Here is a 27,392-nt window from a genome sequence, read left to right on the forward strand (position 1 = left end):
ACCCCCACCCTGATCCAGGACACCCTTCAGGGCAAACCAGCCGGCCCCCACCCGTGCACCAGGCCTCTATCCTATATAGTAACAGGGTAATATGCAAACTGACCCTAACAGCAGAAAGACTGGGAATGACTGGTCACTATGACACACACTGACCATCAGGGGGCAGACGCTCAATGCAGGAGCTGCCCTCTGGTGGTCAGTGAGCTCCCACATGGGGGAGCTCTGCTCAGCCACAAGCCAGGCTGATGGCTGCCAGTACAGCGGTGGTGGTGGGAGCCTCTCTGCCTCCTCAGCAGTGCTAAGGATGTGCGACTGCAGCTTAGGCCTGCTCCCTGCTGGCAAGTGGACATCCCTCTAGGGCTGCCGGGCTGCCAGAGGGATGTCTGATTGCCATCTTAGGCCCAATCCCCCGGGGAGCAGGCCTAAGGCAGCAGGTGGTCATCCCCCGAGGGGACCCAGACTGCAAGAGGGCACAGGCTGGGCTGAGGGACCACCCCCCCGAGTGCACAAATTTTTGTGCACCGGGCCTCTAGTCTATATTATAAAAGGCCAGTGCCCATAATGCTGTAAGGACCAAACGACCAGCTACCAGGAGGTGCATTGATGGGTCCAGCCAGCACAGCAGGTTTCTGGGTCTCGCGCCATTTTGCGTGCTGAGCCTCTAGTACATTTATAACCCCTCACCACTTTGGGCTCATGTGTTCCTCCTTCCATGACCCTAACAATACGTTGGATAACGTCTCAATAGCCCTCACTAGTCCAGCACAGTCAATATTTTTGCAGTGACAAAATGAATATTCGAATTAAGTGGGGTGTGTGAAAACTATAAACTTGCACCAATTCAGGTCAAATTTCACCACCCCATGAGCCAGGAAAGCAGTTGTTTTCTGAGCATTTTGCACTTCACACCTCAGGTAAGGTGTGGGAGCTTTCCTGTCCCCCCTCCCACCATGGGATGGAGATGTAACCACAATCCTTACAGCTGCCCCGTGGGGTGCTCATTCCACGCGGGCTTTGTGTGGCCTGCTCGTGGCTCCTCACCGTGGCTCTGTGCCACAGGAGCTGTTTTCAGACTCATTTCACAGATGGGGAACCGAGGCCAAGGTGGTTGAGGAACCATCTCACTTCAGAGTCCTTGCACCCTCACAGCCCTCTGCCTTTGGCTGCAGGGCCCCCTCCCCGCACATCTACTAGAGAAAGAAGCAAGCAGGAAAGCGAAAGCAAAAGCCGCTTCTGGGAAAGCCCTGGTTTCCTAGAAGAGGTGCTCAGAACCACTGGCTTTTCTGCGCCAGGTATTTTCAACCCTGACCTTTTCACAATCCCTGCTCAGGACAGAGCTCGGCAGCTGCGGGCAGGTGGTGGAGGCGGGGGTGGGGGCGGGGGCGGCGCTTGCGCCTCTGCCTGGTTAGCAAAACCCGCTGGACACTGGGCACTTCCTTCATTGTCCTCCCAGCCTGGACAGACGCTCACAGCGCCCTGTGGTCCTGAGGCCCCAGAGAGGTGAGGACAGAGGACAGGCTGCAGGGAGAGCAGGTGAGGCACAGGCAGAGGAGGGAGGGCTGCTTGGGCGCCTGAGGGGTCGGCTACAAGGCCAGGAGCTGTGGTCAGCGCTGCTAGGGTTCAAGTTCCTGTCCTGCCAGTTATGTTCTTTGTGAGCCTGAGAAGGGTCTGAAGTTGAAATACTTTTCCTTTTTTTTAAATTGAATTTTGGAGAGAGAGGAAGTGAGAGAGACAGAGAGAAAGAGAAACATCGATTTGTTGTTCCATTTATTTGTGCATTCTTTGGTTGATTCTTGTGTGTGCCTGACTGGGGATCGAACCCGCAACCTCAGCATATGGACGAAGCTCTAACTGAGCCACCCAGCCAGGACTGCAGTGCGAATTCTTTGATAAATCAGGACAGGAATCTCTCCCTCACGGGCCATGTGAAGTTTACAGCAGTGGTCACCACTGGTGGTCCATGAGGTCCTTAAGGTTGGCAACCACTGGTTTAAAAGAAAACCTGATTAAAGGTGTGATATGACTCACCAAATGGAGTCCCCCTCCCCCCCCCACACTCCAATGGGCCAGTGACCCCAGGGTCCTAAGGGGACAGGGCCAGGCTCCCAGAGTGTGGGAGACCTCTAGACACAGGCGTTTCCCTGGGAGCTCCCTGCAGGCACGGTTTAGGGGTGCCGTCTTTGCAGGAGAAAAGAGGCTGGGTGAGTTGTGGAAAGTGCAAAGCCAACCCCAGCGTCTCCTGGATGGTAGGTTCCTTTGGGAAAGTTGTGGGAAGGAGTGGCCTGGCCCCAAGCTGTGTTTTCAGTCGCCCACCTTTGCTTAGAGTGGATGCTGGGGGAGTGGTGTGCAGGGAGGACTAAAGGCTCCCTAAGCAGGCACACAAAGACCGTCAGAAATATGAGCCCTCGGCCAGGCTGGCGTGGCTCTGTGGTTGAGCATCAACCTAAGAACCAGTTTGATTCCTGGTCAGGGCACATGCCAGGGCTGTGGGCTGGATCCCCAGTGTGGGGCGTGCAGAAGGCAGCCAGATCAACGATTCTCTCTCATCATTGGTGTTTCTATCTCTCTCTCCCTCTCCCTTTCTCTCTGAAATCAAGAAAAATATATTTAAGCCCTGACCAGTTTGGCTCAGTGGATAGAGCGTCGGCCTGCGGACTCAAAGGGTCCTGGGTTCGATTCCAGTCAGGGGCATGTACGTTGGTTGCTGGCACATCCCAAGTGGGGGGTGTGCAGGAGGCAGCTGATCGGTGTTTCTCTCTCATCTGTGTTTCTAACTCTCCCTCTCCCTTCTTCTCTATAAAAAAATCAATAAAATATATTAAAAAAAATATATATATATATATATATATTTTTTTTTTTTTTTTTTTAAAGGAAAGGAAACATGGCTTACCCAGCCATCAACCCCATTGTCTCCTCTCATGTCCGGGGAGGTCAGTAGGGAGGGGACCTGTTCTGACCAAAGAGCTCCCTGCTGTCCCCTCTGCCCTTCGCCAGCCCGGGAGGACTAACATGAGAACTGGGGGTCACAGGTGCTGGTGGAGAAGGGCTCCAGGCAGTTTCTCAGCCTCAGCACCACTGACGTCCTGGACGGGCTCATTCTCTTGTGGGGCCGCCCTGAGCATTGCAGCCTCAGATGCCAGTAGCACCCCACCCCCCACCAATGTCTACAGACATTACCAATGTCCCCTGGGGAGAAAACTCACCCCTGATGGAGATCAACTGGAATCACGCTGGGCTCTCCCACTTACCGACTGCGTGACATCGGTCTCCTTGGGCCTCAGTTTCCTCATCTGCAAATGGGAGCGTCAGGGACCACCGTCCTAGATCTTAAATCATGGGGGCCAGTTGTGTTTTGGAGTTTCCCATTTTGGGGGTGCAGATATTATAATGTTAGGTCTGATCAAATAATTGAATTGATCCCCCTGCCCTGGGAACTGCCCTTTAGGCCACTTCAGTATGGACATTCCACTTGGAAAGACCATTATCTCTCCCCTCCAGATTTCACCAGAACCCAGACCCGCACAGAGAATTCTCTGCCCAGAAAAAGCCCGCCTAGAATCCTTTAAAAGCTTCTGACTCCCCGTCGTTGGGTGCTGGCACTATTTGGGGGCTCAGCCCATCTGGTATCCAGATGACCTGATACATTTATAACCCCTCACCACTTTGGCCTAGTGCGTTCCTCCTTCCATGACCCTAACAATACATTGGGTAACGTCTCAACAGCCCTCCCTAGTCCAGCACAGTCAATAATTTCACAGTGAAACTATGAATATTCGAATTAAGTGGGGTGCGTGAAAACTATAAACTTGCACCAATTCAGGTCAAATTTCACCACCCCATGAGCCAGGAAAGAAGTCTGTTTCAGAGCATTTTGCACTTCACACCTCAGTTAACATGAAGGAGTTTCCTGTCCTCTCCTCCCCTCCCCTCCCACCATGGGACGGAGATGTGACAACAATCCTTACAGCTGCCCCGTGGGGTGCTCATTCCACGCGGGCTCTGTGTGGCCTGCTCGTGGCTCCTCACCGTGGCTCTGTGCCACAGGAGGTGTTTTCACACCCATTTCACAGATGGGGAATCAAGGCCAAGGCAGTTGAGGAACCGGCTCACCTCAGAGTCCTTGCACCCTCACAGCCCCCTGACTGTGGTTGCACGGACCCCGCCCCGCACATCTACTAGAGAAAGAAGCAAGAAGGAAAGCGAAAGCAAAAGCCAGGTATGGGAAAGACCCCGTGTTTCTCAGAGAAGGTGCTGAGGACCTTTGGCTTCTCTGCGCCAGGAACTTTTCACCCTGAGCAGTTTCACAATCCCTGCTCAGGACAGAGCTCCGCAGGCCGCGGGCGGGGCGGGGGCGGCACTTGCGCCTGTGCCTGGTTAGCAAAACCCTCTGGACACTGGATATTTCCTCCGTTGTCCTCGCAGCCTGGACGGACGCTCACAGCGCCTTGTGGACCTGAGGCCCCAGAGAGGTGAGGACAGAGGACAGGCTGCAGGGAGAGCAGGTGAGGCACAGGCAGAGGAGGGAGGGCTGCTTGGGTGCCTGAGGGGTCGGCTAAGACCAGGAGCTGTGGTCAGCGCTGCTAGGGTTCAAGTTCCTGTCCTGCCAGTTATGTTCTTTGTGAGCCTGGGAAGGGTCTGAAGTTGAAATTCTTTTTCTTTTTTTGTAAATTAAATTTTAGAGAGAGGAAGTGAGAGAGACAGAGAGAAAGAGAAACATCGATTTGTTGTTCCATTTATTTGTGCATTCTTTGGTTGATTCTTGTGTGTGCCTGACTGGGGATCGAACCCGCAACCTCAGCATATGGACGAAGCTCTAACTGAGCCACCCAGCCAGGACTGCAGTGCGAATTCTTTGATAAATCAGGACAGGAATCTCTCCCTCACGGGCCATGTGAAGTTTACAGCAGTGGTCACCACTGGTGGTCCATGAGGTCCTTAAGGTTGGCAACCACTGGTTTAAAAGAAAACCTGATTAAAGGTGTGATATGACCCACCAAATGGAGTCTCCTCCCCCCCACACTCCAATGGGCCAGTGACCCCAGGGTCCTAAGGGGACAGGGCCAGGCTCCCAGAGTGTGGGAAACCTCTAAAGTAGACACAGGCGTTTCCCTGGGAGCTCCCTGCAGGCGCGGTTAGGGGTGCCGTCTTTGCAGGAGAAAAGAGGCTGGGTGAGTTGTGGAAAGTGCAAAGCCAATCCCAGTGTCTCCTGGATTGTAGGCTTCTTTGGGAAAGTTGTGGGAAGGAGGGGCCTGGCCCCAAGCTGTGTTTTCAGTCACCCACCTTTGCTTAGAGTGGATGCTGGGGGAGTTGGTATGCAGGGAGGACTAAAGGCTCCCTAAGCAGGCACACAAAGACCGTCAGAAATATGAGCACTTGGCCAGGCTGGCGTGACTCCGTGGTTGAGCACCAACCTATGAACCAGTTCAATTCCCGGCCAGGGCACATGCCAGGGCCGTGGGCTGGATCCCCAGTGTGGGGCGTGCAGGAGGCAACCAGATCAATGATTCCCTCTCATTCTTGGTGCTTCTATCTCTCTCTCCCTCTCCCTTTCTCTCTGAAATCATTAAAAATATATTTAAAAAAGGAAAAGAAATGTGAGCCCTCAAAAGAAGTAAGATGGTTTACCCCGCCATCAACCCCATTGTCTCCTCTCACGTCTGGGGAGGTCAGTAGGGAGGGGACCTGTTTGGACCAAAGAGCTCCTTGCTGTCCCCTCTGCCCTTCGCCCGCCCGGGAGTACTAACATGAGAACTGGGGGTGTCACCGGTGCTGGTGGGGCCGCCCTGAGCATTGCAACATCAGATGCCAGTAGCACCCCCGCCCCTCCACCAATGTCTACAGACATTACCAATGTCCCCTGGGGAGAAAACTCACCCCTGATTGAGATCAACTGGAATCACGCTGGGCTCTGCCACTTACCAACTGCGTGACATTGGTCTCCTTGTGCCTCAGTTTCTGAATCTGCAAAATGGGAATAACATTAACATCTATTTCACAACGTCAGAGAGGATTAAAGGTGCCTAAAGTAGGTAGGTGCATGTCTGGCTTATATTATAGGCTAGTGATGGCGAACCTATGACACGCGTGTCAGAGGTGACACGCAAACTCATTTTTTTGGTTGATTTAAATGGCATTTAAATATATAAAATACATATCAAAAATATAAATCTTTGTTTTACTATGATTGCAAATATCAAAAAAATTCTATATGTAACATGGCACCAGAGTTAAGTTAGGGTTTTTCAAAATGCTGACACGTTGAGCTCAAAAGGTTCGCCATCACTGTTATAGGCCATGGGCACCCAGGAGCCAAATCCTCCCAACCCAGCTGTATAAACCAGAGAGGAGAAAACCTTTTTTTTTTCTTTATTGAAAAAATCTTTGATGCATTAATTCTACCCCAAAGACTATCCCATAGAAATAACCAAACATGTGACCAACATTTCTATAAGGTTCAAAAGTTATTCATAAAAGACAAACTGGAACTGAAAACAACCCAGAGATTCCACAGCAGGGGAGCAATTAAATACGAAAGGATACCTCCACAGGGTGAGATGTTACAGGGCCTCTAAGCTGTTTGAAACGCTCTAGTAATATGAGGAGCCACTAGAATATAATGTTAAGTGACAACAATTCATGCAAAACTGCAGGAGCAGCAGGAGTCTAAATTGGTTTTGCTGGTAAAATCAACGGCTGGCAGTGTTTATTTCCGTGTAGTGAGAGTACAGATGAATCGTATTCTTTGTTTCTGGAATGTCTATTGTAAATCTGCATTCATTGAAGTAATTAGAAGAAAACGGGTTATAAGGGCTTTTGTGACGTCAAAATAGGTAAAGGAGGATTCATTTTCTAAGATTTTTTAGAAGTAGAACAGGAGGAGGAGAGAGGGAAGGAGGAGGTCATGAGAGAAGGGGCGTATCTAGAAGATGCCACTTCTCCACCAGCCCCAGGAGCAAGTGCCAATGACGAGGGGGTGGGAGGGGTGGAGATGAGGGGGGGAGGGCGGAGATGAGAGCCGGGGTGTTCCTTTCCTAAGGCTGCCATAGGAACAGGACCACACACTGGGAGGCCTTGACCCGCAGAAATGTGTTCTCTCATAGTTGTGGAGGCCAGAAGTCCAAGACCAAGGTGTGAGCAGCGCCAATGTCTTTTCATGGCTTGATAGCTGGTTTCCTTTAGCACCGAATAATATTCCGTTGTCTGGATGTCCCAGTTTATCCATCCACTCACCTACTGACTGAAGGTTATCCTAGTGGCTCCCAAGTATTGGCAGCCATAAATAAATCTGCTGCAGACCTCCCTGTGCAGGTTTTTGTGTGGACGCAAGTTTTCAACTCCTTTTGGGTAAAATACCAAGAAGCACAATTTCTGGATCACATGGTGAGACTATGTTTAATTTTGTGAAAACTGATAAACTGTCGTCCAAAGTGACTGTGCCACTTTGCATTTCCATCAGCGATGACCAAGAGTTCCTGTTGCTCCGCATCCTCACCAGCATTTGACGTTGTCAGTGTTCCGGATTTTGGCTGTTCTCATAGGTGCAGGCTGTGGTTTTCAGTGTTAATTTTGAGGAAATTGGCCCGGTCGGCATGGCTCAGTGTCAACCTATGAACCAGGAGGTCATGGTTCGATTCCTGGTCAGGGCACATGCCGGGGTTGCGGGCTCCATCCCCAGTGGGGGTGTGCAGGATGTTTCTATCTCTCTCTCCCTCTTCCTTCCTCTCTTGAAATAAATAAAAATGTATTTAAAAAATTTTTTTTGAGAAAAGTATACATTCCCATACAGAGAGATCCCACATACCTCCCTTTTCCCAATTTCCCCGCCAACAATGGCTTACGATCTCTATTATCACAACTAAGAAGTGGGTGTGGATACAAACCACTTACTCAGATCTCACCAGCCTCCTCTGCTCATTTGTGTGTGTGTGTGTGTGTGTGTGTGTGCACGTCGTCCTATGCAACTTTTCACACGTGTATATTTGTGTGGTCGCGGTCACAGTTAATTTGCAGAAGTTCCATCACGAGTGCCGCCTATACCTCTAGAGCTTTTAAAAACTTATGCTCTACATTCGGCATCGCACATACTACAGGAATACCCTACAATCCTCAAGGCCAAGCAATAGTAGAAAGGGCTCACCAAACTTTAAAAACACAAATTAAAAAATTACAAGAAAATGAGTTTAAATATTCCTCTCCTCATCATGTTCTACAACATGCTCAATTTGTAATTAATATACTAAATGTAGATTCTGAGGGAAATTCCCCGATGTACAGGCATTGGAACCCTGATCTAACTAAACCTAAAGCCCTCGTCAAATGGAGAGACTTGCTTACAGGAGCCTGGAAGGGACCTGATGTACTTTTAACCCAGGGGAGAGGATATGCTTGTATATTTCCACAGGACGCAGACTCACCTGTGTGGATTCCAGACCGTCTAGTCCGACCTTATGTCTCACCGCCCGCCATCTCTGCCTCATCATAGCACACCTGACCAGTGCCCATCTGCAGCAGATGTGCAGACCTGAGCTGGAACAATCTGTCCATTGGGAGGATCACATGTGCCTCCGTTTTGTCTTTCCACATGTCCCAGCTTTGCCCCACATCTCCTTTCCTTTTTCCTTTTTTTAAAATCTAACTACTTGTTTGCTGGTTCTTTGGCCTTTCTCCTTCTTTCCTGAACACAGCCTTTTCTAGAATCTCCCTACCCTACTGTTCCAGGAAGGGCATCTCCCTTTTATGCCGTGACTAGGGGTGTTTGGTATATGCCCCATACATGGAGTTGTCTTGGGCCAAGAGCCTGACATCCTGGGCTGAGAAAGCCCTGTTCCAGGACTCTCCTTTGTCCTGTATTGGCCCCTCTTACCCTTGTGTCAAGAGGGACCCTCTTCTTACAATCCAATTGCCCATAGATGTTGCCTGAGCTCTCTGTTCATGCTGAGGTTGAAGCCGCATGGTGGCTGGTACCATGGATCTGTCTCTGGCCCAATGGCGTAAGCTGGGCCCTCTCTAGAGAAGAAACCTGAGTTCCCTATGATCAATGCCAGAGCCCCGCCAGCAGGCAAGGGGATCCCAAGGCAGTTGCTGGGCATGGAGGCCAGAGGGACATAGGCTATCAAGGAGACAAAACTGAACCTCACATCACCCTACTTGGCCCAGAGATGGCTGGTAGTCAACGACGGGTAAGACTCCACAGGGTGGGGCAACCTAAGACAGGCACAGTCGGGGGCCAGTAGGAGAAAACATGGGGTGCAACAAAGGTGGGGCACAGACCCCCCTCCCCAATGGTGCAGGGGCTTGAACACTAGCCCCTTCTGAGGAAGGTCTCCTGTCCCCATGGCTGCTTCCTGCTTCCCATGCCCAGCTCAGATCGGGACCCAGGTAAAGACAGAGACTGGCTGACAGCAGCTGCCCTCTCACTGCAACAGGACTTGTTTCCCATTTCTACCTGGGACCACAGGGAAAGGGGCAGCTGAAGGAAAGGGCTGTGTCAGGATGCTGCATTCTTCCCTTTCTTCTCCCTCTTTTTTCTAAACACTTCCATGCCTTGTAGTTCTTTTGCTTTCTCTTCTTTTTCTACTACCCTCCATTTTACATATCAGCTGGATCCAGAGGGCACAGCTTACTCCTCCTCGGACATCGACACCACCATCAACCACGGCCCTGATGGACCCTTTGATGCAGCCCTTCAACTTGCTGACGCTTCGGGAAGCCTGTCGCCAGTGACGCCGCCCGCTAGCCAGACCAACAAAGACAACCAAACCAACAACTTGAGGACAGCTGAAATCCCTTGACTGAAGAGGCTGGCAACCTTCTACAGGAATGGGGCTCCTTCTGCGCTCCATCCACTATGTTTATAGCTATGCTCACTATCATTGCTTGCCACTCTTCTTCCGAGACTTAAATGGCCCAATCTGAGAGGTGGCCACTGATTTGCATGCGCTATCATTTAAAAAATAAAAAAGGGGGAATTTGCCGGAAGCCGGTCCATCCTTGCTGCTTGACACAGTCGCTGCAGGAAAGAAACATCTGCACAGCATATGTTTCAAGGGACCTGGCGTATATAGCATACTGTTCTTAATATGTTTGCTCCCCTTAGCGCTGTGTGTTTTAACCAAGGTCACCTCTCCGAGAAAGGTTGTTTCCCCAGGTAGGAATTTTTCCCTGAAGTCAGGGAGGGGATAAAACTCCTTAACTAAGTGCCAGGCGGGTAGTTAATCACTTTAACTACAAACAATCACGCTTAAGCTACATAATCTTTACTCCCTGGAATGGAGATAAGAAACGCCCTAACCTTTGTAATAGAAATTGACAGGATTAAAATCAACTGGTATAAATACAGATGTAACAAAACAATAAACAGCAGAACTTCGCTGGAGATCCAGACCAGAACTTGGCTGGAGATCCTGGCTAGAGATCCTGGCTAGGCTGCTGATCAACTGAACGCTGTCTCCGTGTCATTCCTTCTTCGCCGACTCCGTCCACACCTTTGGGGAACCCCTGGACCTGCTGGGGTTGGACCCCGGCACACGAGGACCCCTGGTGCCACCCTTTCCTGGACGCAGCCACCTGCCTGGCCTGCCGCACCTCGGCTCATCCTGTAGCTTTAACTTTCTGGGCCTCTGTTTCCGATGCATCGCTTGTAAGAAGAGCACGTAGTTGGATTTCGCCTTCTGACCCAATCAGAGTCTTTTTCTTTTAATGGAGGATTTTTATCCTGCTCATAATGATGAAAAATGCAGAAACCTCTGTCCCGCAACATTTATGGAGATAGGCAGTGTACTCGCGCTTCACAGGGGAGGAAAGGGAAACGGAGAGCAGTGAGTGAGTTTCCCTGAAACCACAGAACCGGTGAGAGACGGAGGCGGGCTGTGATCCCCTTGGCCATACTGACTCTATACTAATGCCCCGGTCAGCGTTTTCCTCCCGCAGCGTAAGACACATCTGCCAGACGCCCCGCCACTATGAGGATGGAAAAGAGCCAGGAGATCACTTCGAAGGTGGCAACGACACAGACATCTTCAATCTGCAAAGGTAGGCTCCCCTCCCAGCTGCTTGCATTGGAGGGAAAGCAGAGCCCAGTGACGTCTTTGTAAGAGAAGGATGGAGAGCAGAATGGCCCAGCACCCGTGAGAACACAAGGACACACAAAAACCCGCAGTCACGCACACACAGTCACTTGGTTCCAACATTTGTCCTTAGTCCTGTCCTTCGCCAGCTGCCATCTCCTCTCTGCCTGGCTGAACTGGTGGCGTCCTCCAGGACTCAACCTTGGGCCATTCTTGGCTTCTACAACTCTCTCCCCAGAGTTCACATGCAATTTTAAAAATATATATATATATTTTTTTTTATTGATTTCAGAGACGAAGGGAGAGAGAGAAAGAGAGAGAGAAACATCAATGATGAGAGAATCATCGATCAGCTGTCCCCTACACGCCCCCTATGGGGCTCAAGCCTGCAACCCAGGCATGTGCCTTGACCAGGAATCGAACCACAACCGCCTGGTTCATAGGTCAATGCTCAACCACGAGCCACTCTGGTGGGGCTCACATGCAATTTTGTGGCTTTAACTACTTTCTACACTGTTGGCCCCACAGTTGCTCTCCCAGCCAGAGCAAGACTCATCTATCCGCTGCCTTCTTAGCATCACTTGGATGTCTAATCAGGTATCTCAAACTCAGTCCTCCCCAACCGGAACTCAATGCCCTGCCCAGAAAAACTTCTACCCATCTCAGTAGATGGGATCTTCCCTGTAGCAGTCCATCAGGCCCCAAACCTGACTCACTCTGAGGTCATCCTTGACCCTGGTCTCGTCCATCCCACATTCACTGACAATCCTGTGGATCCCTTCAAATCCATCATTTTGATCATTTCTACCAACCTGGTTCAAGCAGCTGTCGCCTCTTGCTCTGAACATTGCAATAACTTCCTAAGAGATCAGCCTGATTCCTCTCTCGCAAATCTAGTCTATTTTCCAGCCCAAGCATTCGTTTTCACACCTACCTTAAATCAGGGCCACTGCTAGACCACATGGTGCCTTAGTGCTTATTAGAAAAAGTCTACCCACAAATGGATACAACTCTGGGAACACATAGCTCTACAAATGGATGACCACTTTGTGCAATCAATCAATCGATCGATCAAAGTGCCCCTCACTCCTGACAGACACGCACCTCCCCCGATCCCTGGCCCCTAGGTCTCACCACCTAGCAAGTAGATTCTGGGAGGGGTTTCAGACCCCACCTGTGTGCTCAGACAGGGCCTTTGCAGCTCTCATAATATTATTATGTCCATGGAATATAACTGGTACTAAGGGGCCTTATAAATGGTTGCCATGTCCTGTGTAGATGATCTTTTAATCATTAAATCAATTTGTTCTTAATAGCCAATGGCTGGAAACAACGTAAACATATCAACTGATAAAAGAATAGATAAACAACCTAAACATATCAGTTGACAGAAGAATAGATAAGCAAATTGTCGTGTATTTATATAATGAAATACTGTATACCAATCATTTTTTAAAACGACTGATACCTGAAACATTTATATGAAGTTCAAAAATAGGCAAACTGATCAGTGGTTATAGAAGTCAGAATAGTGTTTCCCTCTGGGGCGGGGTGAGTGCTGCCTGGGGGTAGTCACAGGAAACCTGTTCTCTATCTTGGTCTGGGTGCTGATGGCGTGTGTGAATGAGTGAGTGTGTGTGTGTGTGTGTTGTGTATACACATTTATTGAGCTGAGGGCTTCAATTTGTGTACTTATATGCAAACTATACCTCAGTATAAAATGTGAGAACAATTGTAGGCAAATAGTTAGCACATTACAAGTCTTTCACCATTATTTGGCTTCAGCATATCTCAAACCCTGCCACACTCGAATCTCGTAAGATTTCGTGGCCCCTGCAGTCACCTTGTTTTCCATGTTTCCAACCAGAAAGTCGTTTGACCCCTGGGAACACCCCCATTTCTCCCGTGGACAAGAGGAGCTCGGATTTGGAGCCACAGTGCCAAAAACTCGAAGCTGGTGTCAGTTTGCAAAGGTAATCCGGCGAGTTTTGTCTCAGGGAAAGGGCTGCCCCTGCTGAAATGCTCAGGCACCCCCACATGTGCAACTCGTGTGCCCCAAAGGCGTTGGCCACCACGCCGGCCTGTCTTCCCACTCAGGAAGGCAGTTCTCCTCGGGAAGAACATTCCACGTGGTGAACTAAACATTTCGGAGAGCAGGTCGAGATCTAATTAGGTCCATGCCATTGAGCACTGGGAACCTCAGGTATACATTGTCCCGCGGGGATGGGGGCAGGGTGGGGGCTCACCTTTGGGAGGCCCATGAAGCAGGAACTCCGTCTTTTTGGCTCACGTGACCCCAAGAAATCCCTGTAGTGTGTCTGCGTTCATGAACTCAAGCCCAGTTATCCATTAGCCGCAGGTGTAGCATCCCAGGCTCCAGCACAACGTGGACAATCGAGATGCTCGCCGAGTGATTCGGTGAACCGCCGTTGTGCCTGGTAGAACCAGGCTGCCATTCGACGCTATGTCAGTGGGCCTTGCTGCCTCGCACAGGAGGCACTGTGGCCGAATGTCCATATTTGAGGCATTTGGTTTAATTAAAAAACACAAGAAGCCAAGCTTGCCTTAGCTGTCAAGCACCTTAAAGACAAGACTTTAGAATTCATGGCCCCTGGGTCCCTGGCCTCTCCCTTGGAGGGCCAATCCCACCAGCCTGAGGGGCAAGCAAAGCAGGCCAAGTGCCAAGGAGAAGGTTTAAAACGTTGCTGGTCGTTTATCTTGGCCTCTTGCTGTGCTACTCCTGACAGAGGCAAAGTCACACCTCAGCCGCCAAACTCAAGGTCGTCAAAGCCGAGGGCGCCTCATACAACATGGCACCTCCTCCTTCTGACTGGCCTCTGCCTCTACAGACCTCTCAACCTCCCGCCCAACACCTGGATTCCTTTCTCCTACCTTCCATGACCCCCCGCTCCCTTAGTCCTGACCTTGACCAGGACCCTAGCATTTGCCCACTGCCTCTGGCTGGTGACACTTCCACAGTCTCTCTGACCAAGGTTGCAAATATCCATCAGGACCGCTCTCCCTTCTCCTGCCCTCTGGCCTGCGCTTCTCCCCTGTGTCCCTCCGGACGCCCCTCTCACGGGTTTCTTCTCTTCATGGAACCAGCAGCTCCCAGCAGCGCTTGGGGCCTTCGCACGGTCAGGGTCAGGCCGGAGGTCACGGGGTGTTAGGGAGATGCAGGGAGGGTTCAGAATTGGGAGCGGCAGGGGCTTCTGGAAACCATCTGGGCCTAAGAATCTGGCCTTCCCATCGGGGACACTGAAATCAAATCTTTATTTAGTTATTTATTTTTATCCTCACCAGGGATATTTTTCCAAGAGAGAGGGAGAGACAGAGAGAAATAGTGATGTGAGAGAAACACATCGATTAGTTGTCTCCTGCACATGCCCCAACCAGGGCCCAAGCCAGGGAGGAGCCTGGAACCGAGGTATATGTCCTTGCCCAGAATCGAACCCAGACCCTTGGGTCTGCAGTTCGAGGCTCTATCCACTGAGCTAAACTGGCTAGGGCAAAACCAAATCTTTATTTCCCTCATCCGCAGGGACGGCGATGACATTCCTCCAGGTGAAGATGTGGAGCAACAAGATGGAGATCTGTCTGATGAAGAAGGAATATTTTTGAAAGAGTTTCCCTTAATCAAAGGGGAACTAGAAATGGCCATCAGAAAGTACCGTGCCCTCGCAGACGACATCGACAAAACCCAGAAAAATTTCACCCAGACCAGCCTGGTGACCAACTCGGTCGCTGTGGTCTCCGGAACCATGAGCCTCCTGGGGTTGGCCCTCGCTCCGGTCACAGCCGGAGGAAGCCTGATGCTTACAGCTGCTGGTCAAGGTTTGGGGGCAGTCGCTGGGGCCACCAGTGTGTTGACCAGCATTTTGGAATACCGTCGCAATAAACAAGCCCGAGCTCAGGTCAGCAGCGAACTGTCTGCCCCTGACCCAAAGGTCGAGGAGGCTGTGGCCTATGCCGTGGAGGCCGGAAAGACTGTCTATAACTGTGGGAAAACCCTCAAGGAAATCAGGAAGAACATCAAGGCCTTGCAGGTCGCCAGAGCCCACCCGCGCCTGGCCGCTGCCGCCAAGCGTCTCCTGGTCACTGGGGAAGCCTCGGCCCGCACGACCAGGAGGGTGCAAAGGGCCTTTAGAGGCACACCGCTAGCGATGGGGAGCAGCGCTTTCTTGCGGAACACCGTATTGAATGGCCTCTTCCTGGGCATGGATTTGGACAGCCTCCTGAAGGACTGGCAGCAGCTGAAGCAGGGAGCCAGGACCGAGTTGGCGGACTTGCTGAGGGCCAAGGCTAAGGAGCTGGAAAGAAAGCTGGCAGAACTCACCCAGCTCTATGAGGAGCTGCAGGTGAGGCTGGAGGGAGGGGAGAGGGACTGGGGCTCAGGGGCACCCAGGTTTAGGGGAGGGTGGAAGGAAGCCAGTGCGTGTGCAGTTTGCATGGCTGCCCCTGTGGACGAGGGCTCCGGAGATGAGGGTGCCCAGCTGGCCAGGCCTGGCCGTGCCTCTGTTTCTCCCTTGATGCCCTTCCAGGTCCCTGGCCTGGGAAGAGGGGCTTCCCAGTTGTACAGAAGAGGACACTGAGCCACAGGGGGTGTTGGGGATGGAAATGTGCCCCCCTAGTATCCACATGCGGAAGCTCCAGTGAGACTATTTGGAGACGCTGCTTCGGGGAGGGGTTGGGGTTGAATGAGGTCATGGCGTGGGGCCGGAACCTTGATCTGGGCCTCGCAGCCTCCGGAACTATGAGAAATGACGTGTGGTTTTCTGTCACGGTGGCGCTGGCTGGCTGGGACAGGGAGCTTCTGTAACTGCCCACCTCTCCCAGGGGGAGCGGGTCAGGATGAAGCTGGGAGCGGACTCCAGAGCTGGCCGGGCTCTGCCCGCCTCTGCCCCAGAGTGCTCCTGAGCTGGGTGGTTTTGTTTCTTTACCGAAACTCTTGCAGGAAAAAAGCCTTAGGAGCTCATCTTCCGAGGAAGCCACGGCGACTCTAACTCAGCCCCCAGCCAAGCAAGGGGAAGCAGGACCCCGACCCCGGGCGGCAGGTGAGGCGGAGGCAGGCTAACAGCGGCTCTGAGGCAGGGTGGGGTGGGCTGGGGTGGCAGAGACAATGCCTGGGACTTGCTGGCGGAGTTCCTCCCTGTGCTCTGTGGGTCCCGGGCACTGTCAGCTGGGAGTGCTGGGAAGGTGGAGCTGTCCTCTCTCCTCCATTGCCACCCTGTGTCTTCACTGTCCCCCGTTCCTTCAGGGAGGGGGGTGGGGTGGGGTGCTAACTCAGTGGCTCCCTTGGTCCCACTCACTCTCTCCCAGTCGGTCCACATTCCTGTTTCCCGCTGGGCTCCCTGTGAAGCGCTGATGGTAAGACAGTCGGTCCCCGGTGGGGAAGGTGTCACCGGAAAATAAAAAGGCCTTTCGAAGGGAGAGGGAAACTATTGTTTATTTGCAACCAGTAAGGACAGCTCTTCAGGAATCAGGAATCCAGGCAGAAGCCCAAATAATATTCGGATTAGGAGACAAAGGCCAGGGTTATCGATGAGACAGGGAAGGGGGACAATTACATCAATCAAGGAAGGCAAAAGGAATTCTAGGGGCCAAACAGGCAGGCTTAGGGAATAAAGAGGGTCTGTGGGGGAGGATGCGCATGTGAAGGACAGCGGTGTCTCTGGCTTGAGCAATGAAGGCAATTATAAGGTGGATCAAACGCAGCCCTGCCCTGAGCAGCTGGCACAGCCATATGGGGTAATAACCCCTTCCTTGGCCAGAGAGAGAGCCATAAAGATCCAAAGCAACTCCAACCAGAACAGATAAGATGGGGATGTGAAGGACAGGGAAATGCCAACGATAAGGGGAGAGGAAGGCATACGTTCACAGAGGATAAAGAAAAGTCACAGAGGACCGGGAAGAAGGAAACCTACTTTCACAGAGAACAGAGAAATGTCGACAGATGCGGAAAGAGAGAACCATACTTCCACAGGAGATAGAGGAATGTTGCAAGATCAGGGGGAGAGAAGGACGGGGGCACCATGTGCGCTTTGTCCTTTGAAACAAAAGAGTGACCAATTGGGAGAGCACAGGGTCAGAACATGGGGAAGGGGCCCAATTAGAAAGGGTCAGGGTCAAACAAAGAACTACAGCATATATACTAATAGACTGGAGACCAAGGGACACAAGACAGATTACAGATTTTAGATTTTTGGATGTAGAATTTTCTCCCATTAGAGAGAGAGAGAGAGTGAGCAGGCTTTTCCCCATTTGGTGGCCCATTCCCAGAGGGACCCCTCTGGGACCCCCCTGCCCAGATGGAGTTTGTATAAGCTTCCAATAAACGTCCATATTTTTTTAATATATTTTTTAATTGATTTTTTACAGAGAGGAAGGGAGAGAGATAGAGAGCCAGAAACATCGACGAGAGAGAAACATCGATCAGCTGCCTCCTGCACATCTCCTACTGGGGATATGCCCACAACCAAAGTATATGCCCTTGACCGGAATCGAACCTGGGACCTTTCAGTCTGCAGGCCGACGCTCTATCCACTGAGCCAAACCGGTTTCGGCCATTTATTTTTTATTTTTTATTTTTTAAGAAGCCTTTTTGTCCACGAGTTTATTCTTCAAACTTTGTCGGACAGGGACCCACGAGAAGAAGTCTGTACCCTGAACCCTACGTTTCAAAGGCATTTCTATTGGTGCAGATGACATCACATAGGGAAGCGAATTCTAAATAATGTTATTTTTCAGTCCAGTGGTCGTCCATGCAGCAGTCACAGTAACTGCTGTCTGGTCATCGCGGTAAGCAGTGTTTTCGGTACAAGATTGCTCAGGCCCAGGGAGAGGCCACTGGAACCTTCCAAAGAGCAGAGGCACACTGCATGCAGGCAGGTCCTCAGGGTGGCAGCTCCAGCTCCATTTCGAGGGGCTCCGTTTATATAATCCTTCACAAGGGCTTGCCCATGTTCCTTCTTCATCAACTCACCTGCTGTTTTTTCTCTTCTCTCTTTCTCCACCCGCTGGGCAGAAATCGAGGGATAGGATCCTCCTTTGTTTGTGCACAAAAGGATTCACTGGAACCTGCTCAACCAGATTCCATCAGGAAAGCGAGAGGCCCTGTCTCCCCAAGACCCCAGTTCTGGGCCTCCTTCCTGCCTTCCCTGTTCACCTACCTTAAACATATGCTTGTTTGGGTCGATGTGTTAGCTGCTCTCTTGAAAGTAGTGCATTGACATTAAATACATTTTTTAAAATTTCAGAACGTAAAAATATAGGGTGTGGATGAAAGGGGCCACATGCTGACCTGTAAGCTCAGGGGAGGCCTGCATGGTGGTCTTGCAAACTCAGAGACCTAAAGTAACCACAAAAGATGGCCTGAAATTACACTTTAAAAGCAGTTATGGTGGGCAATTACGTCCTAGGCCGTTATCTTCACTGACAAGGTCAACCTTTACCTTAACCGAGCCTCTCTGTCTTTTTGCATCTATGATACCATACCCTTGAAATGTCTGGGTAACTTGTAACTTCCCTTTTTCTGAAGCCCCTGGGGCACAACCAAATGTGCCCGGGCACTAGGACAGATACCACAAATTCCTTCATTATCATGTTAATTGTTCCTGCACCCTCCTAAGTATGTGCCCATCATTTCACTTTTTATCCAATCCCAGGGGTTTCCCTGCTTTGCTTATCCCTCCTCCTTAATCTATCACTGCCGGGGTCCAACCCCAGCAGGTCCAGGGGTCCCCAAAGGTGTGGATGGAGTCGGCGAAGAAGGAAGGTCACGGAGACAGTGTTCAGTTGATCAGCAGCCTAGCCAGGATCTCCAGCCAGGATCTCCAGCCAAGTTCTGGTCTGGATCTCCAGAGAGGTTCTGCTGTTTATTGTCTTGTTACATCCGTATTTATCCCAGTTGATTTTAATCCTGTCAATTTCTATTACAAAGGTTAGGGCGTTTCTTATCTCCATTCCAGGGAGTAAAGATTATGTAGCTTAAGCATGATTGTTTGTAGTTAAAGTGATTAACTACCCGCCTGGCACTTAGTTAAGGAGTTTCATCCCCTCCCTGACTTCAGGGAAAAATTCCTACCTGGGGAAACAACCTTTCTAGGAGAGGCATCCCCTCCCTGACTTCAGGGAAAAATCCCTACCTGGGGAAACAACCTTTCTCGGAGAGGTGACCTTGGTTAAAACACACAGCGCTAAGGGGAGCAAACATATTAAGAACAGTATGCTATATACGCCAGGTCCCTTGAAACATATGCTGTGCAGATGTTTCTTTCCTGCAGCGACTGTGTCAAGCAGCAAGGATGGACTGGCTTCCGGCATATCACCAATGGATTTCATGTAACCCACCTCCGTGCCTCCTTTGATTGCAAATGTATAAATACAGATGTAACCCGCCATTCTCCGGAGCATTATCTCAATTGGTTGAGGTTCTGCTTCCTGGCATATGTTGACAGTTTGGCTCAAATAAACTCACAAAAACTCTTTACAGGTTTCAGTGGGTTTTTTTATGTTAACAAGGGGATGGTGCTAGCATGCTTCCTGGCTTTCTGTGGCTGTCATTAGGCTGCCTGCTGGGGACCCTCCCTCAGGCTGTTAGGACATGGATTTTTTTCCCTGTAATCACCTGCGTTTTCTCTCTCATTCTCAATGCTCTCCTTTGCCTGCGGATCTACTGCTTTTCCTTGTGCTGCTTTCACTTAGCAATATGTTCTGCGATTCAATGTTCCGCCTGGCTCTTCTAAACATTGTTTTTTCAGGTTGTAAAATAATTCTCTTGACGGTACGTACAATCTTTTAATTAGACATGTATTAGTCATCACTTTGTCAAAATCCACTCAAACTGGCCTCTACTTAAAAAGCTTAGGGGTGCACGTGGGCTTCCGGTGTGTCGGGAGCCAGAGGATGACGATGATGTCATCAAGCCTCGGCCTTCATTTCTCAGACTTCCTCCACCTGCAGGCAGAGGGCCCAGCACCCTCAGGTACGCCCCCTCCCACCTGGGAAGAGGCGGGCCCAAAGCCCAGAGGCCCTCTCTGATTGGTCACCAGCCTTTGCCTGTGCCTTGCTGGGAGCTAAATGGTCTGGGAATGAAGCCAGAAGCAAGAAGAGGAAAGGCAACAAATGATACACTAGAGTAGATGCACCTTCCCTTTCAGAAACCCTTAGATCGTTTCAAATTCCTTATTACACATGGTGGCAGAATGAGAATATGGTTTATGCCAAAAGCTGCTGCAGTATAATTAGAACTCTTTTCTGAAAGTAGAATCTCTGAACCGGGGATACCGCAAATACAAAACGACCTCATGAAGGGACAGGAGCAGTCTCCCCCCACCCCGCACTCTCCCCCCCCCCCCCCCCCCCCCCACATTACATTAATGAAACAATTGTTGGAAATTAGGAACGATTGTACAGGGGGAGGGGAAAGATGCCACATCAACATTTTGGATACACCTGCCAGTCTTGCGATCCAGGGCCGCTAAACAGCCGTAACTCCGCGCCTCGGCCGGCGTGTTTTCAGCTTTTGTTGCTCTCAGTTCCTTGTTTTAATTTTTTTTATGAGCATAACTGTAAGTAAACAGCTTTCTGCACATTTTACATTGCTCTCTTGCAGTGGTTCTCAACCTTCTGGCCCTTTAAATACAGTTCCTCATGTTGTGACCCAACCATAAAATTATTTTCGTTGCTACTTCATAACTGTAATGTTGCTACTGTTATGAATCGTAATGTAAATATCTGATATGCAGGATGGCTTAAGGCGACCCCTGTGAAAGGGTCGTTCGACCGCCAAAGGGGTCGCGACCCACAGGTTGAGAACCGCTGTAAGTATGAGCACCCTTAAAGTTCCGAATAAACATTATCCATAATAACACGGCATATAACATAGATAGTCATCAGCTTGGGGATTTGCTTGTTTCGTGGCATGTCTGGAGTTTGGAGCAAAAGGATGAATTAGAGAAAGGAGCTTTGAGACTCACCTCTGACCCTCATTTGCCTGGCGTGTCTGAGCTTTGGTTTCTTCAGCCATGAAGTCAGTGTAACCTGGGTGAAACCACCACTCCACGTGGGCGCCGATGGCGGTGCCCCACTCACAGGGATGGAAGTCTGGGAGGAAATACGCCGACAGACCTTCAGACCCTTGATAGACGTTTGAGCCCAAATCAAAGGAGGCGGGAGAGGTTCATTCTTCCCTCTTTCATTCTCAGATTGTCTTCCAGAAGGGGCGGAAGTTCCTGAGATAACGCCTCCTCCTCCTCTGCCTGGCCCCACCCCCTCTGCCTGGCCCCACCTCCTCTGCATGGCCCCACCCCCTCTCCTGGCCCCACCTCCTCTGTCATGGCCCCACCCCCTCTGCCTGGCCCCACCCCCTCTGCATGGCCCCACCCCCTCTGCATGCCCCCCACCTCGCTTCCTGGCCCCCACCCCCTCTGTCTAGCCCCACCCCTTCTGTCTGGCCTCACCCCCGCTGCCTGGCCCCACCCCCTTTGTCTAGCCCCACCCCTGCTGCCTGGCCCCACCCCCTATGCCAGGCCCCTCCCCCCCACCTTCCTGACAGCCTGGGCAGCTCTCCTGCGGCCTCCCTCCCTGCCAAGCCTCCAGCCACAAGCTGCTCTCCATGGCTCCGTCTCCTTCTCTGAAGCATCATCTGCTCCACCTGGGGTCCTGGCGAACAAATGCCTCACCTCCCATCGCCACTCGTTACTACATCTTCACTCCTCACCGAAGGAAGCCCAGTACCTCTCCAAGCTACTCAGGGCAACCCAACCCACCACCGTCCTCTCCTTTGGGTGGAGTGGGGTGCCACGAGGGGGTGCCCTGAGAGGGTGCCAGCCCTACGGTGGTCAGGCAGACCACGAGTTCTGAGGAAGCTGTCCATTCTCACAAGTAATATGTTTTATGAAGAAGAGGAAGAAGCACAGATCCCAATGACAGCGGAGCAATCAGCTCTCAGACGCTCCCTGACACCACACCCAACACTGTGAGGCTTTGCCAGAGTGGGGGACCCTTCAAAGCGGCTAGTGAATTTGTCCTGCCCATGCTGAGGTCTGTGACCTCTGCTGGCCCACTGTCCTGCCCGTGACCTATCCTCCCATACCAGAAGCAAATTAGGGATCTCAATCACCCAGCTGAGCCCCAGAATGGCTGGGGAAGGGGGGCAAACCCCAACTGAGGTTGGGGTTCCATTGGCACCTGACCAGCTGTGGATGGTCTCGAGGGGCCTTCTTGTATCATTCCGGCTTGTCCCAGACCACCCTCTCCAACCATGAGCTTCAAGTGGCCCTTGAGTTTGTGATGAAATGCAAGGTGTTGTCACCCATAAGTCACACTCTCTTGAGTCTAAAATCTGACTTTCAACCAAAAGGCCACTGTGTTCAGTCAGTGCCCAGTGTCACATTCAAAGAAAGTATGTCAGAAAGCAATGTGAACCCTTTCTTGATCTTTTAAGAAAATGAGGAAGCAAGAAGGAGGAAGGGAGAGATATTCTTTTTTTTTTTTAAATCTTTACTGTTGAAAGTATTACATATGTCCCCCTTTTCCCCATTGACCTCTCCCAGCCCGCCCCTGCCCCCCACCCCAGGCCTTCGCCACCCTATTGTCTGTGTCCATGGGTTACGCATATATGCATACAAGTTCATTGGTTGATCTCTTCCCACCCACCCACCCTACCCCGCCTTTTCTCTGAGGTTTGACAGTCTGTTCAGGAGAGATATTCTTAATTCATGGTCACAGTGCAGCCACACAAAGTCACAGTGCAAAACTGGCCTTCCTTTCTCTGATAGGCAAGCTCACGCAGACCAGTACTGCTCAATATGGCGGCCACTAATCGTGTGGCTCTGGAGCCTTGGCAATGTGGCAACTCCAAGCTAAGGTGTGAAATACACACTAGACTGCCGAGGCCGGTTTGGCTCAGTGGATAGAGCGTCGGCCTGCGGACTGAGAGGTCCCGGGTTCGATTCCGGTCAGGGGCATGTACCTGGGTTGCGGGCACATCCCCGGTGGGGGATGTGCGGGAGGCGGCTGATCGATGTTTCTCTCTCATCGATATTTCTAACTCTCTCTGTCTCTCTCCTTTCCTCTCTGTGAAAAATCAATAAAATATATTAAAAAAAAAAAAAAGAAAAGAAATACACACTAGACTTTAAAGACTTAGGAAGGGAAAATACATAAAGTATCTAATTGATCATGTTAATAATTTTAATTGATCACACACTGCTCTAAATACAATATAATGTGACCATAGAAAATGTTCACTTACATACGTGGCTTGCATTATGGTTGTATTGGACAGCACTAATGTTGACAATCCAATTTCAAAAATGAAGGTAATTTGAACAAGTTGGGGTTCATGGGGCTATTGAATAGCACCTCCTTTTCTCCCATCCAAGTTTAGATCCAATGATGAAGTGGACCAGGAGGCGGGCAGGCGGAGGGAAAAGTACCCACTTGATTGAAGTTGTGGAAGGAAGCGGCTTTGGGTTGGTTGACCAAGTTGGCTTGCTAATACTTCACTCCTGAACCAGACGGCCCTCGCCCCCTGCCACATGCAATACGGGACGATGTCAGGTCAGCCGCGCAGCATGGGAGCACAGCACCCTGAGTGCCCGCAGAAGGCCAGCGGATCCAAGTCAATGTCAGTTCCTTCCGGCCAACTTGCCCACCATGAAAGCTGCCCATGCTCCCTTGGAGTTGGTCAGCAGGAGCACGGAGAGAGGCCAGGCGTGTGCTTGGACGAAATCCCTCCACATGGAGACAGGAGTAGGAAGGGAGCGACCTTCTAGTGCTTCCTAACCTTCGTTTAATAATGCATTGACCTTTAAGTCCCTGGTCAAGGGGGCAATCAACCATCTGGCCAAACAGCCCTGCTCTCAGCTTGACCCAATTGCTGGTCAGTGCCAGTCACTTCTGCGGTCGGAATTGTCCTGGGTCTGCTTCTGGGCAGCGAAAATTTGCCACCAAGAGGTTTCAGGATGGGCCAGATCAGTACATTAATGAACCCCAAGGCCTGTTTTCTCCCATTCCCCCTCCCAGCTGCTATTAAGCCACATCCAATATCTCGTCAGAGACTTTGCAATGAGATCAAGATTTAGCATAAAGATAGTCCAATACTTAAAGGACCAACAGGAAGAGGCCATATTGTATATGAACTGCCTCCCATTGCAAACTTCCCAGGGAGAAATACTAAGATTCAATTTCCTTGCAAATTAAAGTTGAAAGGAATTAGTCCGAAATCAAATTGTGCTGTCCTCGTGAGTTAAAAACTCAAAGAAATCAAACCCTTTCAAGTCCAAAAGCATCAAAATCCAGAATCAAATTCTCTTTTAGAGTCCAATGCAATTTTTAAAGTGGAAAAAGAAAAAAAAAATCATCCTCCCTAAAGTCTTATTTTGTCCTGTTTCAGCTAATTTTTAAATTTAGGAATCATTTCAAATGCAGAGAAGCGTTCAATAAGAGTACAAAGAACTCCCAGACTCACAGCCACTAAGGTTCTGTCCCTGTGCCAGGTATCCATTCACTGCACCGCAGCTTCAAATCCACCCTTGAGTGCTTGACCTTGAGTGCACGGCTGTGACTTTGGAGCTGGACTCTCTTGACCTTTTTCCTTTGGGCCTGGCTCCATGTTGAGCTTTGCCAGCAGAGGGCGCACTGCAGGGGGAGGAGGCTCTGGTATGAACTTTCCTGCTCCTACCCCTGCTCAGCAGCCATGGGGTGGAATACCAGTGGGTATCGCCTCCGGTGAGTTCAACAGCACCCCAGCGGCAGTCTCTGGTGGGCACCATGGGCACTTCCTGGGAACCGTCCAGCCCAGGCTTTCCCCGAAGGTGGCGCCTGCCCATTGAACCCCCACCACCCCCTGAATGTTGCTGCCGCCCCCCAGGAGCCAGGTTCCTCCTTAGAGCTGTGGCCTGTAGATACCTCAGCAAGCCTCTTTGCCTACATTCCTTTTAAAATATGTGTTATTTATAAAATCTATCACCCTTATCTGGGTGCAGTCACAGTTTGGTGTCTGAATTCTCCAATGGTGGGAGAGCTTCTGTGGCGAACACAGCCCGTGCAGTGAGGCCTGCCCAGGGAGGCCTGCCCAGCGAGGCTCTGGAGCCACGGGCAAGTCTGAGGCTTTAGGGTTGGCCCCTCTGTTGGTCCAGAAGGTGGATCAAAAGAATATTTTAAGAAAAGAGGAACCGAATTTGGGGCAGCTGAATGAACACAACCTACCCGTGTGTGGCGCTAACGATTTTTTTTTTTGAAACTGGAAAATGCAATCCCCTTTCTCTGTTTAAAACGTGTGGTGAAATGTACATAACACCACATGGACCGTTTAAAGTCCATTGCAGCGCTGAGCAGCCATCACCGCCATCCACTCCAGGGCTTGCTTCATCTCGCAAAACCGAAACTGTCCCCATTCAACACGTGGCCGTGGCCCTTTGTGTTTGTCGACCAGGGGGTCATCTGGGGATGAAAACAGAGGCCAGGGCTGGAAACCGTCAGGGGTCAAGTCAGCGGGCCAGGAGCCACAGTCAAAAGCCTTGCCTGGAACTCGAGAGACACAGGGACCTGGACGAGGGTTCCTTGTCCACGAGCTACTCAAGTTGGACCCGGCACTGGCAGGCAGCACCTCCTGGGAGTGTGGCTAGAAACTCAGACGGTCAGGCCTTTTCCAAGACCTACGGAGCCCAAATCGGCAATCAGATGAGGTTCCCAGGACTTGGGGACACATGAAGTCTGAGAAGTGCTGGTGTGTGAGATGGGCTGGTGTATTTGTCTTCAGGGTCACGTCCTGCTTTGTAAATATCACAACGACTGAAAAGAAAGCAGGGACGGTAGGGCCATGCCTGGACCAGGTCCTGTGCCAAGTAAATACACTCTTTCCTCAGAGCTGTGGACCATCATAGGTTTAATTGGGGAAAGACCCCAAATAGTTCTGTGCCTCCTCCTGCCTGGTGATAAGCGGTTACTCATTCATTGAGCCTTTCGTCCTCTGTCCACACGGAGCAGCAGACGGCGGTCAGTGTGGCCTGGACTCTGGAAACCTGGCTCAAGGCCGCCTCATCCCATCTGCCTGAAATTCCAAAGTAGAGAGAAGCGCCTTTACGTGTGGGGACCCAGCACAGAAGCAAAAGGCAGACCAAGTGAAGGGAGGGTCCCCGGCGTCCACATACCACACCCACAGGGCGAGACCCGAGTAAGTCTTCCACCTGCGGGCACTGTGCTTCCCTGGGCTGTCAAATCAAGAGACATACATGCTCTCACCTCACAAGGTTGTTCGGAGCAAATGTGAGGAAATGAATGTGAAGTCCTTTATGAAATAACTAGAGGCCCGGTGCACAAAATTCGTGCATGGGGGTGGGGGGTGTCCCTCAGCCCAGGCTGCACCCTCTTGCAGTCCAGGACCCCTCAGGGGATGTCCGTATGCCCCTTGGGGAATGGGCCTAAGCCGACAGTTGGAAATCCCTCTCGCTGTCTGGAACCCCTCGCTCCTTACTGCCCGCCTGCTCGCTGCTCCTTACCACCGCTGAGAAACTTGGACTCCTTCCTTTGCAGCCACACAACTGTCACACGCCAGGCAATCACTCAGAAATATCTTGGCATCAGCCAACTTATGGAATTCTCCCTTCTCTCCGTTCTCCTGAGCTGGACTTCGAACGTTGACTGCGGCATTCTCTCGATCATTGTTTTTGTTTTGTTTTTCCAAAACGTTACGAAGTTTATATGAATATAACATACAAAGATGCAGCTTCCTTTGTAGGAACAGGAAGGAAGGGGTGGTTAAGTACGGCACACGGAGCTGCAGCAAACACCAGCTGTAGGGAGGGCCAAGGGGGAGAGGAGTTGGCACTGGGGCTGAGGCCCTAGAGCCGTTGGAGGAGAAGTAGGGATCCCCTCTGAGTGCCACGTTCTGAGGCTGAACTAAGTGGTCAAGCTGAGGCAGAGGTGGGTGCCATATCAGCCATCTTTGGTGCTGTTTACCCTTCCGCACCCCAGGTCTGTTATAAAACCCCAGAGCCCTGGATTCCAAAGGCCCATCCAGAGCAGAGGCCCTGGGAGGGGTGAGAGGAAGTGAGTAGGGCAGTTTGAAGATACTGGGAGTCCCAGAGGGGAGGGCACCCTCCTCCATCCCTGCCTGTGGTTTTGGCTCCCCTGCTCACTCCTGAGCACCACACGTGTGTTGCGGAGGGGTCCGTGAACCATCTCAGTCCCTGGCCCCCACGGGCCTCCCTTCCATCCAGGTCTGCCCGCCTGCCTGCCTGCCCGCCTCCCTCCCTTTCTTCCTCTTCCGCAGCAGGGAGGGGGCAAGGCCGGTGGGGGAAGCTCCACCCCCTGCCCGCC

At 51.2% G+C, this 27,392-nt stretch overlaps 1 protein-coding gene across 6 annotated transcripts; it reads left to right on the forward strand.

The window, feature by feature from the left end:
- Positions 1-1,442: 1,442 nt before the first annotated feature.
- On the forward strand, positions 1,443-18,395 carry APOL6 (apolipoprotein L6). 6 transcript variants are annotated; one of them, XM_036301846.1, is made up of 8 exons: positions 1,455-1,533; positions 4,071-4,216; positions 4,423-4,502; positions 10,914-11,031; positions 12,934-13,039; positions 14,608-15,424; positions 16,021-16,120; positions 18,091-18,395. In XM_036301846.1, the coding sequence occupies exons 4-8, from the start codon at positions 10,962-10,964 to the stop codon at positions 18,102-18,104; spliced, it is 1,107 nt and encodes a 368-aa protein (XP_036157739.1). In that variant the 5' UTR covers positions 1,455-1,533; positions 4,071-4,216; positions 4,423-4,502; positions 10,914-10,961; the 3' UTR covers positions 18,105-18,395. The 6 variants fall into 6 exon arrangements, with proteins under 6 accessions (XP_036157740.1, XP_036157738.1, XP_036157743.1 ...); XM_036301848.1 differs by having other exon boundaries at positions 4,423-4,469; XM_036301845.1 differs by lacking the exon at positions 4,071-4,216 and having other exon boundaries at positions 1,450-1,533.
- Positions 18,396-27,392: the final 8,997 nt, after the last annotated feature.

The sequence above is a fragment of the Myotis myotis genome, unplaced genomic scaffold (assembly GCF_014108235.1).
Source record: "Myotis myotis isolate mMyoMyo1 unplaced genomic scaffold, mMyoMyo1.p scaffold_m19_p_3, whole genome shotgun sequence".
Lineage (NCBI taxonomy): Eukaryota > Metazoa > Chordata > Mammalia > Chiroptera > Vespertilionidae > Myotis > Myotis myotis.

Excerpts from the sequence above, each read along its gene's own strand:
- APOL6 (XM_036301847.1), top strand. The coding sequence starts at position 10,962 with ATGAGGATGGAAAAGAGCCAGGAGATCACTTCGAAGGTGGCAACGACA. Across the intron at positions 11,032-12,933 it reads GACATCTTCAATCTGCAAAG|AAAGTCGTTTGACCCCTGGG; the intron begins GTAGGCTCCCCT and ends GTTTCCAACCAG. Across the intron at positions 15,425-16,020 it reads AGCTCTATGAGGAGCTGCAG|GAAAAAAGCCTTAGGAGCTC; the intron begins GTGAGGCTGGAG and ends AAACTCTTGCAG.